Below are 19,403 nucleotides of genomic sequence, written 5' to 3' on the forward strand. Positions count from 1 at the left end.
ATTTGGACTTGTGTTTTAGGTTATTGTCCTGCTGATGGGTGAATTCGTCTCCCAGTGTCTGGTGGAAAGCAGACTGAACCAGGTTTTCCTCTAGTCTCCCAGTGTCTGGTGGAAAGCAGACTGAACCAGGTTTTCCTCTAGTCTCCCAGTGTCTGGTGGAAAGCAGACTGAACCAGGTTTTCCTCTAGTCTCCCAGTGTCTGGTGGAAAGCAGACTGAACCAGGGTTTCCTCTAGTCTCCCAGTGTCTGGTGGAAAGCAGACTGAACCAGGTTTTCCTCTAGTCTCCCAGTGTCTGGTGGAAAGCAGACTGAACCAGGTTTTCCTCTAGTCTCCCAGTGTCTGGTGGAAAGCAGACTGAACCAGGTTTTCCTCTAGTCTCCCAGTGTCTGGTGGAAAGCAGACTGAACCAGGTTTTCCTCTAGTCTCCCAGTGTCTGGTGGAAAGCAGACTGAACCAGGTTTTCCTCTAGTCTCCCAGTGTCTGGTGGAAAGCAGACTGAACCAGGTTTTCCTCTAGTCTCCCAGTGTCTGGTGGAAAGCAGACTGAACCAGGTTTTCCTCTAGTCTCCCAGTGTCTGGTGGAAAGCAGACTGAACCAGGTTTTCCTCTAGTCTCCCAGTGTCTGGTGGAAAGCAGACTGAACCAGGTTTTCCTCTAGTCTCCCAGTGTCTGGTGGAAAGCAGACTGAACCAGGTTTTCCTCTAGTCTCCCAGTGTCTGGTGGAAAGCAGACTGAACCAGGTTTTCCTCTAGTCTCCCAGTGTCTGGTGGAAAGCAGACTGAACCAGGTTTTCCTCTAGTCTCCCAGTGTCTGGTGGAAAGCAGACTGTACCAGGTTTTCCTCTAGGAGTTTTGCCTGGGTTTAGCTCCATTCTGTTTATTTTTCATCCTGAAAAACTGCCTAGTCCTTACAAGCATACCCATAACATGATGCAGCCACCACTATGCTTGAAAATATGGAGAGTGGTACTCAGGAATGTGTTGTATTGGATTTGCCACCAAACATAAAGTATTTTGTATTCAGGACAAAAATATTAATTGCTTTGCCACATTTTGCAGTGTTACTTTAGTGCCTTGTGTTGCAAACCAGGATGCATGTTTTTGGAATATTTTTATTGACCCGTCTCAGGTGAAGGGCTGGAGTTGCACTATCAATGTCTGGGATTCAGAGATGGTAAGCTGATCCTAGGTCAACTCTAACCAGAGTATGAGAGACAGACATTCACCAGCTGTGTCTATGACCTCTTCAATGACCACTGCACACAGAATTATAGATCGATACGTCATTGCTTACACACCTTTAGCCAACTTCTCCCTTGAGACAGCTCCATGGGCTGATGTCACTAGCTGTCTGTTGTAAGTAGATAACTAGTTAGCCCCCAAAAGCATTCCTGACACTAGGCCAACATATCTCTATCTTTCCTGGAAGACCAATTAAAACCAACGTGGCAATGTTAGGGCCGGGTGGAAATGGCAGGTAAGGCTTCCATCTAGTAAGGCGCTAAAATAACTCCAATGGGCTGAGTGAAGGGAGGATGTGGACAAAGTAGGAGGATGACGACGTTTGGTAACTAAAATCTTACATGGATCACCTAAGAGCAGAATTCTGACATCTCCAAGTCTCACCTTGACATCAATCTTCTCTCTGAATTGATCCCTTAGTACACATTTATGTGTCTTTTATAATGTGAAATGTTTATGATGCTTCCTTAAATGTTATCTGCCCAGGGACTACAGAAGAAAACTAGCCAGCTGGCAAAATCTAGCGCATTTACAGAAATGTTCATTCAAATAAATAAATATATTTGTTTACCCAGCAGCCCATTTGGTAGGTGATGTTTGCTGTTTTGGCAGTACTCCATTTAGTTCCAGAACACTACAGTATAGGCAAGTTAAATCAGGCACACCTAAAGTATTTGGAAAACAAACACACTGTTTGGAACCAGCAGGTCTGTTATGTGTTCTGTCCATCCAGCTGACTCCAGAACAGCCCTGAGCTGAGAGGGACTGGACAGGGGCCAGAGAACACTAGGCTGCTATATTACAAAGTGCTCTTATAAATAGATATGTTTAGCTCTCTCTCTTTCTCTCCCTGTCTTTCCATTCCACCCCCCCCCCCCCCCCCCCCCCCCCTCTCCCCTCTCTGCACCCCCCCCTTTCCAACAACCTCCTGGTTTGATATCAAAGTACACGGTCAGGGACAGGGTTTCCTCATCAGGTGAATTACATTGCAATGTGTATTTCTTTGCTTTTATTTGACCAGCTGAGTAATTGAGAACACATTCTCTTTTACAATAATGACCTGGAAAAGACGGAACAAATCTCTGCACACTTCCAGTCAGATTATTATTTTAAAATACACGTGCATCTGACTGGAAGTGTGCAAGAGACTTGTTCCTGTTTCTCCAGTTTAGCATTTTGCCTCCAGCACCTTCACTAATGGGTTTTGGGTGTGGTGGATTCTACCTGTTATCTACAATAATGACCTGTACAACATACCTTAAAGTGGTTTATCTTCAGTCCAACCAGGTGCTCCCATTACACAGTGGGTTCTTTAGAAACCCAGTTAGTATATTACAAAGTGCTCTTATAAATAGATATGTTTAGCCCTCTCTCTTTCTCTCCCTGTTTTTCCATTCCATTCCACTCCCTGCACCTATCTCTAGCCAGTGGGTTTATAGAAACCCAGTTAGTTCAGACAGGTAGAAAAGACTGGGTTTGGTGCGAGTGACTTTGTGAAAGTCATTTTTTGTTCTCAGTAATGTGTTTGTGCTGCGTACGTGCGTTCACTGCCATGTATTTGCTGAGTACGTTGCCCTACCATAACCCCTCACCACCGTACTAAATGGACAACAAAGAGATGATATGTCAGTGAGTGCCTCTCAACAGTCTGCAGCTAATCAGTGGTCGCCACAGGGCCCTGATTTAGTGGTGTGTGTGTGTGTGTGTGTGTGTGTGTGCGCGTTGACAATCATAGCATTAACAAAACACCACAAACAATGTTCTCTCTACATTGTCCTGTGTCTGTTTTCTAGTGTTGTGCTGAAACTCACAGAAGTGTGTTCCAGTTCCATTGGTGGGCTTATTGTACATCTGGACATTGAACTTGGTGTTAATCAGGTACACTACGGTAGTGATAACAGCAGGGATCTCCCCTCTCCAGCTCTGTGAGAAAGCTGCCAATCCAACTCTACCTGTCTGACTAGTCTGGTAGTATCATGAGAGAACATACTGTATATCACTCAGGGATCACACTGGAGAGAGAGAGAACATACTGTAAATCACTCAGGGATCACACTGGAGAGAGAGAGAACATACTGTAAATCACTCAGGGATCACACTGGAGAGAGAGAGAACATACTGTAAATCACTCAGGGATCACACTGGAGAGAGAGAGAGAACATACTGTAAATCACTCAGGGATCACACTGGAGAGAGAGAGAGCAACAACATACTGAGAGCGAGGCCCAGGGACATGTCCTAGTCTGTGGTGACCTAAATGCCAGAACTGGACAAAAACCTGACACTCTCAAACACCTACCTGGAGGTGACAGCATTCCCTCCCCTATATGCCCCCTTAGACACAACTACGATAACATAACCAACAAAAAAATGGGTCCCAACTCCTGCAGCTCTGTCACACGCTGGGTATGTACATAGTCAATGGTAGGTGTCGAGGGGACTCCTATGGTAGGTACACCTATAGCTCATCTCTTGGCAGTAGTACTGTAGACTACTTTATCACTGACCTCAACCCAGAGTCTCTCAGAGCGTCCACAGACCACAGCAAAATCACAATCTACTTGAACAGAGCAATAATCAACCAAGATGCATCGAAGCCGAACAAACTGCATACTATTAAGAAATGCTATAGATGAAAGGAAGGTAGTGTAGAAACCTACCAAAAAACTATTGGCCAACAACAAATCCAATCCCTTTTAGACAACTTCCTGGACAAAATGTTTCACTGTAGTAGTGAAGGTGTAAACCTGGCAGTAGAAAACCTGAACAGTATAGTTGACCTCTCAGCTTCCCTGTCAAATCCAAAAAATTCTAGCAGACAACCTAAGAAAATTAACAATGACAAATTGTTTGATGAAGAATGCAAAGACCAAAGAAAGAAATTGAGAAACCTATCCAACCAAAAACATATTTTATATTTGAGATTCTTCAAATAGCCACCCTTTGCCTTGACAGCTTTACAGACTCTTGGCATTCTCTCAACCAGCTTCATGAGGTAGTCACCTGGAATGCGTTTCAATTAACAGGTGTGCCTTCATAAAAGTTAATGTGTGCAATTTCTTTCCTTCTTAATGCATTTGAGCCAATTAGTTGTGTTGTGACAAGGTAGGGGGGGTATACAGAAGATAGCCCTATTTGGTAAAAGACCAAGTCCATATTATGGCAAGAACAGCTCAAATAAGCAAAGAGAAATGACAGTCCATCATTACTTTAAGACATGAAGGTCAGTCGATTCGGAAAATTTCAAGAACTTTGAAGGTTTCTTCAAGTGCAGTTGCAAAAACCATCAAGCGCTATGATGAAACTGGCTCTCATGAGGACCGCCACAGGAAAGGAAGACCCAGAGTTACATCTGCTGCAGAGGATAAATTCATTAGAGTTAACTGCAGCCCAAATAAATGCTTCACAGAGTTCAAGTAACAGACATCTCAACATCAACTGTTGAGAGAAGACTGCATGAATCAGGCCTTCATGGTTGAATTGCCGCAAAGAAAACACTACTAAAGGACACCAATAATAAGAAGAGACATGCTTGGGCCAAGAAACACGAGCAATGGAAATTAGACCGGTGGAAATCTGTTGTTTGGTCTGATGAGTCCAAATTTGAGATTTTTGGTTCCAACCGCTGTGTCTTTGTGAGACGCATAGTAGGTGAACGGATGATCTCCGCATGTGTGGTTCCCACCGTGAAGCACAGAGGAGGTGGTTTGATGGTGCTTTGCTAGTGACGCTGTCTGTGATTTATTTAGAATTCAAGGCACACTTAACCAGCATGGCTACCACAGCATTCTGCAGCGATACGCCATCCCATCTAGTTTGGGCTTAGTGGGACTATCATTTGTTTTTCAACAGGACAATGACCCAAAACACACCTCCAGTCTGTGTAAGGGCTATTTGACCAAGGAGAGTGATGGAGTGCTGCATCAGATGACCTGGCCTCCACAATCACCCGACCTCAACCTAGTTGAGATGGTTTGGGATGAGTTGGACCGCAGAGTGAAGGAAAAGCAGCCAACAAGTGCTCAGCATACATGGGAACTCCTTCAAGACTGTTGGAAAAGCATTCCTCATGAAGCTGGTTGAGAGAATGCCAAGAGTGTGCAAAGCTGTCATCAAGGCAAAGGGTGGCTACTCTGAAGAATATAAAATATATTGATTTGTTTAACACTTTCTTGGTTACTACATGATTCCATGTGTTATTTCATAGTTTTGATGTCTTCACTATTATTCTACAATGTAGAAAATAGTAAAAATAAAGAAAACCCTTGAATGAGTAGGTGTTCTAAAACTTTTGACTGGTACTGTATATATCAACGAATTGGCGAGGGCACTAGAACAGTCTGCAGCACCCGGCCTCACCATACTAGAATCTGAAGTCAAATATCTACTGTTTGCTGATAATCTGGTGCTTCTGTCCACAACCAAGGAGGACCTACAGCAGCACCTAGATCTTCTGCACAGATTCTGTCAGACCTGGGCCCTGACAGTAAAACGGTGTTCCAAAAACGGTCCAGTTGCCAGGACCACAAATACAAATTCCATCTAGATACCGTTGCCCCAGAGCACACAAAAAACTATACATACCTTGGCCTAAACATCAGCGCCACAGGTAACTTCCACAAAGCTGTGAACAATCCGAGAGACAAGCAAGAAGGGCCTTCTATGCCTTCAAAAGGAACTTAAAATTCGACATACCAATTAGGATCAGGCTAAAACTACTTGAATCAGTTATAGAACCCATTGCCCTTTATGGTTGTGAGGTCTCGGGTCCGCTCACCAAACAAGAATTCAGAAAATGGGACAAACTCCAAATTGAGACTCTGCATGCAGAATTCTGCAATAATATCCTCAGTGTACAACATAAAACACCAAATAATGAATGCAGAGCAGAATTAGGCCGATACCCGCTAATTATCAAAATCCAGAAAAGAGCCGTTAAATTCTATAACCACCTAAATGGAAGCGATTCCCAAACCTTCCATAACAAAGCCATCACCTACAGAGAGATGAACTTGGAGAAGAGTCCCCTAAGCAAGCTGGTCCTGGGGCTCTGTTCACAAACACAAACAGACCCCACAGAGCACCAGGACAACAACACAATTAGACCCAACCAAATCATGAGAAAACAAAATGATAATTACTTGACACATTGGAAAGAATTTACAAAAAAACTGAGCAAACTAGAATGCTATTTGGCCCTAAACAGAGAGTACACAGTGGCAGAATACCTGACCACTGTGACTGACCCAAACTTAAGGAAAGCTTTGACTATGTACAGACTCAGTGAGCATAGCCTTGCTATTGAGAAAGGTCGCCATAGGCAGACCTGGCTCTCAAGAGAAGACAGGCTATGTGCACACTGCCCACAAAATGAGATGGAAACTGAGCTGCACTTCCTAACCTCCTGCCAAATGTATGACCATATTAGAGACATATTTCCCTCAGATTACACAGACCCACAAAGAATTCGAAAACAAATCCAATTTTGATCAACTCCCTTATCTACTGGGTGAAAAACCACAGTGTGCCATCACAGCTGCAAGATTTGTGACCTGTTGCCACAAAAAAAGGGCAACCAGTGCAGAACAAACACCATTGTAAATACAACCAATATTTATGTTTATTTATTTTCCCTTTTGTACTTTAACGATTCGTTACAACACTGTATATGGACATAATGAGATTTGAAATGTCTTTATTCTTTTGGAACTTGTGTGAGTGTAACATTTATTTTTTTTGTTTATCCATTTCACTTGCTTTGGCAATGTAAACATATGTTTCCCATGGTAATAAAGCCCCTTGAATTGAATTGAATCGAAAAAGAGAGAGAGAGCGAGTGAACATCCTGTCTATCACTCAGGGATCACACAGACACGCACGCGCACACGCACACACACGCGCACACACACGTCATAGTATGTTCCCACACTCTGAACAAGCTCGGCATGCTCCTCTCTACATGTTCTGTTCTTGCTACAGCACGTACTTTACATATCTGTTAGAAGATGAATTGTCACCAGGGTAGAAACTAGACTAGAGGCATAACATAGACTCAATCAAATAAAGATAAGCAGTTACATCAAAATGTTCCACTCTCTCATGGAAAACTTCCTGTCTTGATGGAATGCTATGCTATGCAGTCCCCTGTGTGTCTGTGTGGAAACACACATTACTGAGCCAGAAAACATACTTTGATTAGTTCTGTATAGCCATTCCTTAGGGCAGGGTTTCCCAAACTCCATCCTGGCGCACCTGGTTCACCTGACTCACTAACACACCTGGTTCACCTGACTCACTAACACACCTGGTTCACCTGACTCACTAACACACCTGGTTCACCTGACTCACTAACACACCTGGTTCACCTGACTCACTAACACACCTGGTTCACCTGACTCACTAACACACCTGGTTCACCTGACTCACTAGCACACCTGGTTCACCTGACTCACTAACACACCTGGTTCACCTGACTCACTAACATACCTGGTTCACCTGACTCACTAGCACACCTGGTTCACCTGACTCACTAACACACCTGGTTCACCTGACTCACTAGCACACCTGGTTCACCTGACTCACTAGCACACCTGGTTCACCTGACTCACTAGCACACCTGGTTCACCTGACTCACTAGCACACCTGGTTCACCTGACTCACTAGCACACCTGGTTCACCTGACTCACTAACACACCTGGTTCACCTGACTCACTAGCACACCTGGTTCACCTGACTCACTAGCACACCTGGTTCACCTGACTCACTAACACACCTGGTTCACCTGACTGTATCAGAAATGAATCAGGAAGAAGGATGAAGTTTGTCCTTGCTGAGACACATGTCTGAGCTCAGTTTTGTGATAGGGCTGCGTCCCAATAATATCTCCTTCCTCCTGAAGTGTGCACTTGTTCACTACTTACCACAAATCTAAAAGCATTGGATTGGTAAAGGCATAGGCTGGTGGGAGTTCCCATCATTTCTTATACCAGTCATTTCCTCTTAAATCAGTGAAGGGTAGTGAACACTTGGGAGGAAGGGGAGATAATTGGGACTTAGCCTAGGACTGGTAGAGCAGGCAAGCTGATCCTAGATCTGTGGTAGAGCAGGCAAGCCGATCCTAGATCTGTGGTAGAGCAGGCAAGCTGATCCTAGATCTGTGGTAGAGCAGGCAAGCTGATCCTAGATCTGTGGTAGCGCAGGCAAGCTGATCCTAGATCTGTGGTAGAGCAGGCAAGCTGATCCTAGATCTGTGGTAGAGCAGGCAAGCTGATCCTAGATCTGTGGTAGAGCAGTGAGGCCACACAGAGGAAACTGTTATCGTCTGAGAACAGAGTCAGCAGATTTAGTTTTGGAAACTGTTACGACTGTGGACATGTATACAGGCTCTGGCGTGATACAGTCATGGAAAACTAACCACTATTGAAAAGAAAGGAGAGATCAGAACAGATAGGTGGCCAATCACTTACATATTTTCCTTTCCTCATGTTCCATACCTCGTACCAAACCAGAGCAGTAGGCCTATATGCCAGGTCACATGGCTTATACACAACTGTAGCCCCTGCAACTGTGGCACCTTGGCAGAACATCTGGCAGAACATCTGGCAGAACAAGCAGCAGGTGTGTTCCATGTCAGCATTTAGGCCAGTCACACGTCATTAAGCCTCCTCCTACATGAGACAGGCTAGAAGACTCCAATTATCGTCCGTTTATTTTGTCCCAGTCTGTCACTGTGTGGGCACCATGCAGAACAGAACAGCCGGAATCACTTCATAGTCATTAGACCATAGCCTATCAAAAGCCTGGGCCCTAGTCTGGGTTTCTAGACTTGGTTCTATCCTGGGTTCTAGCCTTGGTTCTACATTCTTAGAATAAAAAGGAACCCTTTGAAGAACCCTTTTTTGGTTCCAGGTAGAACCCTTTTGGTTCCAGGTAGAACCCTATTGGGGGGTGCAGTCTGGGTTCTAGCCTGGGTGCCAGACTGATCCTCCATCTAAAAAAACATTACGTCGCCGTCTTGTCTTGTTTGGCAAAACAGGGAAAAGTGAACGTCTCTGTAGCAGAAACAGACCAGCACCAGGGCTAATCAATAGCCTGAGGGTTAGAGAGAGGAAAGCACACATTGTATCTGTAGCCTCTAATTAGGAGCTGAACGAGGCTAACAGCTTTGTTCTCTACACATGCCCATATTCTACTCTGCCTGGTGTGGATAACTGGCCATGTTCTGTGTCCCAAATGGCACCCTGTGACCTAAATAGTGCCCTTTGGGCGCTGGTCAAACGTAGTGCAGTACAATGAGAATAGGTTGCCATTTGGGAGCATGAAAGTGGATTTGGTTTATGTAACAGAGCAGAGCTGGCTGTGCTGGAGGCTTGTGGGTAATTGCGAGGTCCCTGGCTGCCGTGCCAGAGAGAACACTGTGTGGGTGATTGTTGTCACGACGACTCGCCTGCTGTTGCTGGATCTAAATTAGCCATGGTGCTTCACGCCTCCTCCTGAGGAGGGAGGCACACTAGATATTGTTAGCTTGTTTCTCTCTTTCTGCCTTTCCTTTTGAATGATATAATGCTTTGCTGTGCTTTCATCTGTCATGTCAGCAATGTTGCCAAAGCAGGTAGTAGGAAGACAGACGATTAGATTCAACAGCAATCAATTAATACTTGATTTAACTAATTGATCAGAAAACCCATCAAATACAAGAAAATAACAAAGTTAGATTGCTATGATGTCATATATAGAACCTGAACAAACCAACAGAGGCCTTGGAGGCCTTAGATTTCCATGATGTCATAAAGGTCAGTCGTGTATCAGAGGGAAGTGTTCTCTACAAGCCATGAAGCTACATGGTTGATGCCAATGGGAGGTGAGTTCACATCAGGTCAGAACTGACTGCTTTAAACGATATAGCTTTGACTATCCAGGCCTATTCACCTTCTCATCAAAACACCTCGGAATCATTTGTGTTTTTGAGAGTATTTCCAGTGCACAGCAGTTTGAATATGTACTGCATGATCATGATAAAACATGACTGAGACACAAGAGACTGCGCTTGATGTCAGTGTTGATGGATTGCTAAGACACTGTCATCTAGCTGAGTTCTCTCTCACGCACGCACGAGAATTTGTCTGAATTGAGAGTATCGCAGAACACAGTGTCAGACTCCCAGCATTGTGAGAAAGACACACAGAGCACGGAGGCACAGTTAAGACTGAGTTGAGATGAGGCCCAGGGCCTTGTCTGTCTGTATGTCTGTCTGTCTGTCTGTCTGTCTGTCTGCCTGCCTGCCTGCCTGCCTGCCTGCCTGTCTGTCTGTCTGTCTGTCTGTCTGTCTGTCTGTCTGTCTGTCTGTCTGTCTGTCTGTCTGTCTGTCTGTCTGTCTGTCTGTCTGTCTGTCTGTCTGTCTGTCTGTCTGTCTGTCTGTCTGTCTGTCTGTCTGTCTGTGAGTCTGAGTCATGCATGTGTGAATCTGAGCCTGTGTGAGTGGACGGTGTTGACTGCCCCCTAGTCGACATGGTTAGACAATACCTCAAGCCTAAGTTGCATCCCAAATGGCATACTATTCCTTATTTAGTGCACTAATTTTGGTCAGAGGCCCTGGTCAACAGTAGTGCACTAAATAGGGAATAGGGTTCCATTTGGGACTCGGCCCTAAGAGAATGAAGAAACCATTATCCAAGACCATCCATCTTGGCCTGTCTGGTTCTGCTCTCTCTGGCATGACGACACCATAAGGAGCAGAACCAGACAGGCATGTATCTACTCAATCTCCCGAAAGTGAAAGTGAAAAGTAAGCTCTGGTGAAAAGACGCAAAAGACAGGGCATTTAAACGAGCACCACAAGCAATAACTTCACCACCAAGGTTTTCCAGCACACAGCCTTGACGCCTGCCTGCTACAGTACTGACCTTTCACCTCTGTCTCTCTGTCTCCTCTCATTGGTCCCCAGTGCAGCCAATCCCAGTGGTGGTCAGGGTCAGGTGATGCCCATGGAGGAGTTGGGGTGTAGCTCAGGGTGGTGGGTGAGGGTGAGGGAGGAGCGGGGGAAGAGAGAGGACAGGCGGCTGGCGGGGGTGTGTGGTCTGGCTAACAGCGGTAACTCCTGCTACATGAACTCAGTGCTGCAGTGTCTCTTCTCCACCGTGCCGCTGGTGGAACACCTCCTCAGCTCACACAGACACACCCAGCTGGCCAAGTAAGACCCTGGCTGGCTGGCTGGCTGGCTGGCTGGCTGGCTGGCTGTCTTTCTGGCTGTCTGTCTATCTGGCTGTCTTTCTGGCTGTCTGTCTGTCTGGCTGTCTTTCTGGCTGTCTGTCTGTCTGTATTAGATTTTTTAATAGTACTTTTTACAAGGTGCTCCAAGCACTTTACATTAGATGGGGGAAACTTACATCCTCCAATGCCTCTCCTCCTTCCTCTCCTCCCTCCCCTCCCTCTCTTCTCCCTCTCCTCCCGTGCCACTCCTCTCCCTCCTCCCCAGGCGTAACAGTCCTGTAGCGGGGGTGTTTGTGCGCCTCCTCCAGGAGGTGTGGCAGGGTCAGGGGGGTACCAGCTTCACCTCCCCAGGGGAGATGAGGTCCTTGGTCTCCTCCCTGCACCCCCAGTTCAACAACCAATCACAGCAGGACGCCCAGGAGCTGCTCCTCCTCCTGCTCAACGCCCTGCATGACGACCTCAAGGAAGTACACACAGACACACACAGTCCTGCCACAACACAGCTCCATCCACGCAGCTCCATCCACGCAGCTCCATCCACGCAGCTCCATCCACCCAGCTCCATCCACGCAGCTCCATCCACACAGCTCCATCCACGCAGCTCCATCCACACAGCTCCATCCAAGCAGCTCCATCCAAGCAGCTCCATCCACGCAGCTCCATCCACACTGCCTCATTCTCTTTCTTGATTCCCTGCGTCCTCTCTCCTTGCCTCCTCCTCAAAACCCATTGGAGGAGAAGGTCAGAGAGGAGGGAGGAGGAAAGGAAGAATTTGAGAAAGAGCCATTAACCTAAGATCTGGGCCTCTATGGCACAGCTGTGTGAGGTTAGAGTAAGGTTGGAGTAAAAGCCTGCACACACCCAGTACTAGCTGTCCAGGAATATGGTTGGCTGCCACCATTAAGTTGTGTTCCCATGGAGAAGGGGGAGAGGAGATGGAGCTGCCACCACATTGCTTACACCTATCCAATCCTTCCAGATCTACACAAGTGTCTAGTGTCTAGGGGATAGGGGATAAGTGTCCAGGGGATAAGTGTCTAGGGGATATGGGATAAGTGTCCAGGGGATAAGTGTCTAGGGGATATGTGTCTAGGGGATACGTGTCTAGGGGATAAGTGTCTAGGGGATAAGTGCCTAAGGGATAAGTGTCTAGGGGATAAGTGTCTAGGGGATAAGTGCCTAGGGGATAGGGGATAAGTGTCTAGGGGATAAAAGGATAGGGGATAAGTGCCTGAGGGATAAGTGTCTAGGGGATAAGTGCCTAGGGGATAGGGGATAAGTGGATAGGGGATAAGTGGATAAGTGGATAAGGGGTAAGTGTCTAGGGGATAAGTGTCTAGGGGATACGTGTCTAGGGGATACGTGTCTAGGGGATAGGGGATAAGTGTATAGGGGATAAGTGGATAAGGGATAAGTGTCTAGGGGATAAGTGTCTAGGGGATACGTGTCTAGGGGATAAGTGCCTAGGGGATAGGGGATAAGTGTATAGGGGATAAGGGATAAGTGTCTAAGGGGTTAAGTGTCTAGGGGATACGTGTCTAGGGGATAAGTGCCTAAGGGATAGGGGATAAGTGTCTAGGGGATACGTGTCTAGGGGATAAGTGTCTAGGGGATAAGTGTCTAGGGGATGATTTGGTATTCAGATAGTGTGTTTATCCTTTGTGTGTATGTGTATATGATTCCCTTGCTACAGAAGGGGGAGAGGCGTCAGACACGTTCTTCCCAGCGGTTGTGTCTGGGCAGGAAGTCCCTCAGCTCGGCGCCAGCGACGGGGGATTCTACGGTGGTGACACGTCTCTTCGAGGGACAGCTCAGCTACCAGATGATGTGTCTGAACTGCGACAGACACTCTCACAGCAACCAGGTCTTCACCATCCTGTCTCTGCCTATACCAGCTGACTCATTCAAGTGCTCCCTACAGGTACAACTAACCACATACAGACTAACCACGTACAGACTAAACACGTACAGACTAACCACGTACAGACTAAACACATAGACTAAACACGTACAGACTAACCACGTACAGACTAATCACATAGACTAAACACGTACAGACTAACCACGTACAGACTAACCACGTACAGACTAACCACGTACAGACTAACCACGTACAGACTAACCACGTACAGACTAACCACATACAGACTAACCACGTACAGACTAAACACATACAGACTAACCACGTACAGACTAAACACATAGACTAAACACGTACAGACTAACCACGTACAGACTAATCACATAGACTAAACACGTACAGACTAACCACGTACAGACTAAACACGTACAGACTAATCACGTACAGACTAAAAACATAGACTAAACACGTACAGACTAACCACATAGACTAAACACATACAGACTAATCACATACAGACAGACAGTACAATACTTCTTTCAGATAAGGCCAGCAACCACACTCTCTTCTCCCGCTCTCTCTCTCTCGCTCCCTTCCTCCTTCCTGTAGGACTGCCTGTCGCTGTTCTTCCAGCAGAGTACATTGACGTGTGGAGACCAGAAGTTGTGTCCAGAGTGTGGCGTGAAGAGAGACACAGCTGTCCTCACCAGCATGGCCAAACCACCTGAGATACTGGCGCTGCACCTCAAACGGTGGGTAGTTACCAACCCAGCCCTCCCCACGGTAGTCACTAGATGGCCATGCTATCACGCTATAGTACAGATGTATTAGTGCTAATGTAAAGGACGTCACGCTGCTTGCTTAGCGAGTACCGCCTCCTCCTTATTCGGCTCACACAGAGGCTCCAACCCAGAACCTTTGCCTTGCTAGCAGCACACGTGACCGCCCTTCTGAAGCGTCTTACCCGTCGGTGCCACGCGGAGAGCTAGCTTATCGCTGGCGCAAGTGGGTTCACCTCAGGCTGAGGAGTACGTTTCACACGTCCCCATGTGCTCCACTAGCGGCGGTTTTAACCACATTAACATTTAACCCTAACTAGAGGTCAATGTAACCCTAACTAGAGGTCAATGTAACCCTAACTAGAGGTCAATGTAACCCTAACTAGAGGTCAATGTAACCCTAACTAGAGTTCAATGTAACTCTAACTAGAGGTCAATGTAACCCTAACTAGAGGTCAATGTAACCCTAACTAGAGGTCAATGTAACCCTAACTAGAGGTCAATGTAACCCTAACTAGAGGTCAATGGCAGTAATAATGTAACACTTCATTAGAAATACACTACCGTTCAAAAGTTTGGGGTCACTTAGAAATGTCCTTGTTTTCGAAAGAAAAGCAAATTTTTAGTCCATTAAAATAACATCAAATTAATCAGAAATACAGTGTAGACATTGTTACTGTTGTAAATGGCTATTGTAGCTGTAAATGGCTGATTTTTAATGGAATAATATTTTTTATCCCCCCCCCCCTCCTCCTCCCTCCTCCCTCTCTGTGGATGACTTCATCAACCATTTTGAAAAGAAGGTTGACGACATCCGATCCTCGTTTGTTAAGTCAAATGACACTGCTGGTCCTGCTCACACTGCCCTACCCTATGCTTTGACTTCTTTCTCCCCTCTCTCTCCAGATGAAATCTTGCGACTTGTGACGGCCGGCCGCCCAACAACCTGCCCGCTTGACCCTATCCCCTCCTCTCTTCTCCAGACCATCTCCGGTGACCTTCTCCCTTACCTCACCTCGCTCATCAACTCATCCTTGACCGCTGGCTATGTCCCTTCCGTCTTCAAGAGAGCGAGAGTTGCACCCCTTCTCAAAAAACCAACACTCGATCCCTCTGATGTCAACAACTACAGACCAGTATCCCTTCTTTCTTTTCTCTCCAAAACTCTTGAGCGTGCCGTCTTTAGCCAACTCTCTTGCTATCTCTCTCAGAATGACCTTCTTGATCCAAACCAGTCAGGTTTCAAGACTGGTCATTCAACTGAGACTGCTCTTCTCTGTGTCACGGAGGCTCTCCGCACTGCTAAAGCTAACTCTCTCTCCTCTGCTCTTGTCCTTCTAGACCTGTCTGCTGCCTTTGATACTGTGAACCATCAGATCCTCCTCTCCACCCTCTCCAAGTTTGGCATCTCCGGCGCGGCTCACTCTTGGATTGCGTCCTACCTGACCGGTTGCTCCTACCAAGTGGCGTGGCGAGAATCTGTCTCCGCACCACGTGCTCTCACCACTGGTGTCCCCCAGGGCTCAGTTCTAGGCCCTCTCCTATTCTCGCTATACACCAAGTCACTTGGCTCTGTCATATCCTCACATGGCCTCTCCTATCATTGCTATGCAGACGACACACAACTAATCTTCTCCTTTCCCCCTTCTGATAACCAGGTGGCGAATCGCATCTCTGCATGTCTGGCAGACATACAGTGGGGAAAAAAAGTATTTAGTCAGCCACCAATTGTGCAAGTTCTCCCACTTAAAAAGATGAGAGAGGCCTGTAATTTTCATCATAGGTACACGTCAATTATGACAGACAAAATGAGAAAAAAAATTCCAGAAAATCACATTGTAGGATTTTTTATGAATTTATTTGCAAATTATGGTGGAAAATAAGTATTTGGTCAATAACAATAGTTTCTCAATACTTTGCAGAAAAACAGCCCCAAAGCATGATGTTTCCACCCCCATGCTTCACAGTAGGTATGGTGTTCTTTGGATGCAACTCAGCATTCTTTGTCCTCCAAACACGACGAGTTGAGTTTTTACCAAAAAGTTCTATTTTGGTTTCATCTGACCATATAACATTCTCCCAATCCTCTTCTTGATCATCCAAATGCACTCTAGCAAACTTCAGACGGGCCTGGACATGTACTGGCTTAAGCAGGGGGACACGTCTGGCACTGCAGGATTTGAGTCCCTGGCGGCGTAGTGTGTTACTGATGGTAGGCTTTGTTACTTTGGTCCCAGCTCTCTGCAGGTCATTCACTAGGTCCCCCCGTGTGGTTCTGGGATTTTTGCTCACCGTTCTTGTGATCATTTTGACCCCACGGGGTGAGATCTTGCGTGGAGCCCCAGATCGAGGGAGATTATCAGTGGTCTTGTATGTCTTCCATTTCCTAATAATTGCTCCCACAGTTGATTTCTTCAAACCAAGCTGCTTACCTATTGCAGATTCAGTCTTCCCAGCCTGGTGCAGGTCTACAATTGTGTTTCTGGTGTCCTTTGACAGCTCTTTGGTCTTGGCCAAAGTGGAGTTTGGAGTGTGACTGTTTGAGGTTGTGGACAGGTGTCTTTTATACTGATAACAAGTTCAAACAGGTGCCATTAATACAGGTAATGAGTGGAGGACAGAGGAGCCTCTTAAAGAAGAAGTTACAGGTCTGTGAGAGCCAGAAATCTTGCTTGTTTGTAGGTGACCAAATACTTATTTTCCACCATAACTTGCAAATAAATTCATTAAAAATCCTACAATGTGATTTTCTGGATTTATTTTTCTCAATTTGTCTGTCATAGTTGACGTGTACCTATGATGAAAATTACAGGCCTCTCTCATCTTTTTAAGTGGGAGAACTTGCACAATTGGTGGCTGACTAAATACTTTTTCCCCCACTGTATCAGTGTGGATGACGGATCACCACCTCAAGCTGAACCTCGGCAAGACGGAGCTGCTCTTCCTCCCGGGGAAGGACTGCCCGTTCCATGATCTCGCCATCACGGTTGACAACTCCGTTGTGTCCTCCTCCCAGAGTGCGAAGAGCCTTGGCGTGACCCTGGACAACACCCTGTCGTTCTCCGCTAACATCAAGGCGGTGACCCGATCCTGTAGGTTCATGCTCTACAACATTCGGAGAGTACGACCCTGCCTTACACAGGAAGCGGCACAGGTCCTAATCCAGGCACTTGTCATCTCCCATCTGGATTCCTGCAACTCGCTGTTGGCTGGGATCCCTGCCTGTGCCATTAAACCCCTACAACTCATCCAGAATGCCGCAGCCCGTCTGGTGTTCAACCTTCCCAAGTTCTCTCACGTCACCCTGCTCCTCCGCACACTCCACTGGCTTCCAGTTGAAGCTCGTATCTGCTACAAGACCATGGTGCTTGCCTATGGAGCAGTGAGGGGAACGGCACCTCCGTACCTTCAGGCTCTGATCAGTCCCTACACCCAAACGAGGGCATTGCGTTCATCCACATCTGGCCTGCTGGCCCCCCTACCTCTGCGGAAGCACAGTTCCCGCTCAGCCCAGTCAAAACTGTTCGCTGCTCTGGCACCCCAATGGTGGAACAAGCTCCCTCACGACGCTAGGACAGCAGAGTCACTCACCACCTTCCGGAGACACTTGAAACCCCACCTCTTTAAGGAATACCTGGGATAGGATAAAGTAATCCTTCTACCCCCCCTTACCCCACCCCCCAAAAAAATAAAATAAATAAACATATTGTAAAGTGGTTGTCCCACTGGCTATAAGGTGAACGCACCAATTTGTAAGTGGCTCTGGATAAGAGCGTCTGCTAAATGACGTAAATGTAAATGTAAATGAATATCTACATAGGCGTACAGAGGCCCATTATCAGCAACCATCAGTCCTGTGTTCCAATGGCACGTTGTGTTTGCTAATCCAAGTTTATCATTTTAAAAGGCTAATTGATCATTAGAAAACCCTTTTGCAATTATTGTTAGCACAGCTGAAAACGGTTGTGCTGATTAAAGAAGCAATAAAACTGGCCTTCTTGAGACTATTTCAGTATCTGGAGCATCAGCAATTGTGGGTTCGATTACGGGCTCAAAATGGCCAGAAACAAATGACTTTCTTCTGAAACTCGTCAGTCTGTTCAACAGGAAATAAATCAGCTTCACCTCTGCTGCTATCATGCATCTCAATGAGACAAACCTGTATAAATAACGGTTCATTATTTCAAACTAAAAACCGCTGAACCTGTGTGACATTACAGTTTTGGTTGCCATGGGAGCGAGAAGAGGAAGTTGAGGACCAATGTGTTGTTCTCATTGGACAGTTTGGACCTGACCCCCTTCCTGTCAAGCCCCTCAGCCAATCACACCAGCTACTCTCTCTACGCGGTGGTGGTGAGTTTCTGTTCACACACAGGCACGCACACACATATCCACCACAGGAGGCTGCAGAGGGGAGGACGGCTCATTATAATGGCTGGAACGGAGCAAATGGAACGGCATCGAACACATGGAAACCATGGAAACCATGTGTTTAATGTATTTGATACCATTCCACCTATTTCGCTCCAGCCATTATCACGAGCCCGTCCTCCCCAATTAAGGTGCCACCAACCTCCTGTGATATACACCCACACACACACAACACACACACACACATAGAAACACACACACACACACACACCTACACATGTGAACGCACATACACACATTCATACACCTGATGCTCCTGTCTTGAAAAACACACAGATAACCATGAACACACAGATAACCATGAACACACAGATAACCATGAACACACAGATAACCATGAACACACAGATAACCATGAACACACAGATAACCATGAACACACATGAATCCACCGGTGTGTGTGTGTCTTCACCCCCCCCCTCCAGAACCACACAGGAGACCTAGACATGGGTCACTACACAGCCCTGTGCCACAGTACCCTGTCCAACAGCTGGCACCACTTTGACGACACGGCCGTGAGCGAGGTAGTGGACTTCTTGGTGCAGTCTCCTAACGCCTACATTCTGCTGTACAGCCGTCAGCCCTTCCACAGAGCCACCATACCCCGGACCTGACCCACCACAGAGCCACCATACCCCGGATCTGACCCACCACAGACCCACCATACCCCGGACCTGACCCACCACAGAGCCACCATACCCCGGATCTGACCCACCACAGATCCAACATACCCCGGACCTGACCCACCACAGACCCAACATACCCCGGACCTGACCCACCACAGACCCAACATATCCCGGACCTGACCCACCACAGACCCACCATACCCCGGATCTGACCCACCACAGACCAAAAACATACCCAGTCCCAGGATCTAACTGG

The 19,403-nt window shown here is 46.7% G+C and overlaps 1 protein-coding gene across 1 annotated transcript; it reads left to right on the top strand.

Annotated features, from left to right (window-relative positions):
• Positions 1 to 10,081: 10,081 nt before the first annotated feature.
• LOC311111767 (ubiquitin carboxyl-terminal hydrolase 50-like) lies at positions 10,082 to 19,135 on the top strand (the record flags this gene model as incomplete). The annotated part of the gene is made up of 7 exons (XM_084154590.1): positions 10,082 to 10,101; positions 11,185 to 11,430; positions 11,716 to 11,917; positions 13,144 to 13,371; positions 13,921 to 14,063; positions 18,311 to 18,443; positions 18,947 to 19,135. 7 exons carry the CDS (start codon positions 10,082 to 10,084, stop codon positions 19,133 to 19,135), a joined length of 1,161 nt encoding a protein of 386 aa, XP_084010716.1.
• Positions 19,136 to 19,403: the final 268 nt, after the last annotated feature.

This window comes from Coregonus lavaretus (assembly GCF_964263955.1).
Source record: "Coregonus lavaretus genome assembly, chromosome: 37".
Taxonomy (NCBI): domain Eukaryota; kingdom Metazoa; phylum Chordata; class Actinopteri; order Salmoniformes; family Salmonidae; genus Coregonus; species Coregonus lavaretus.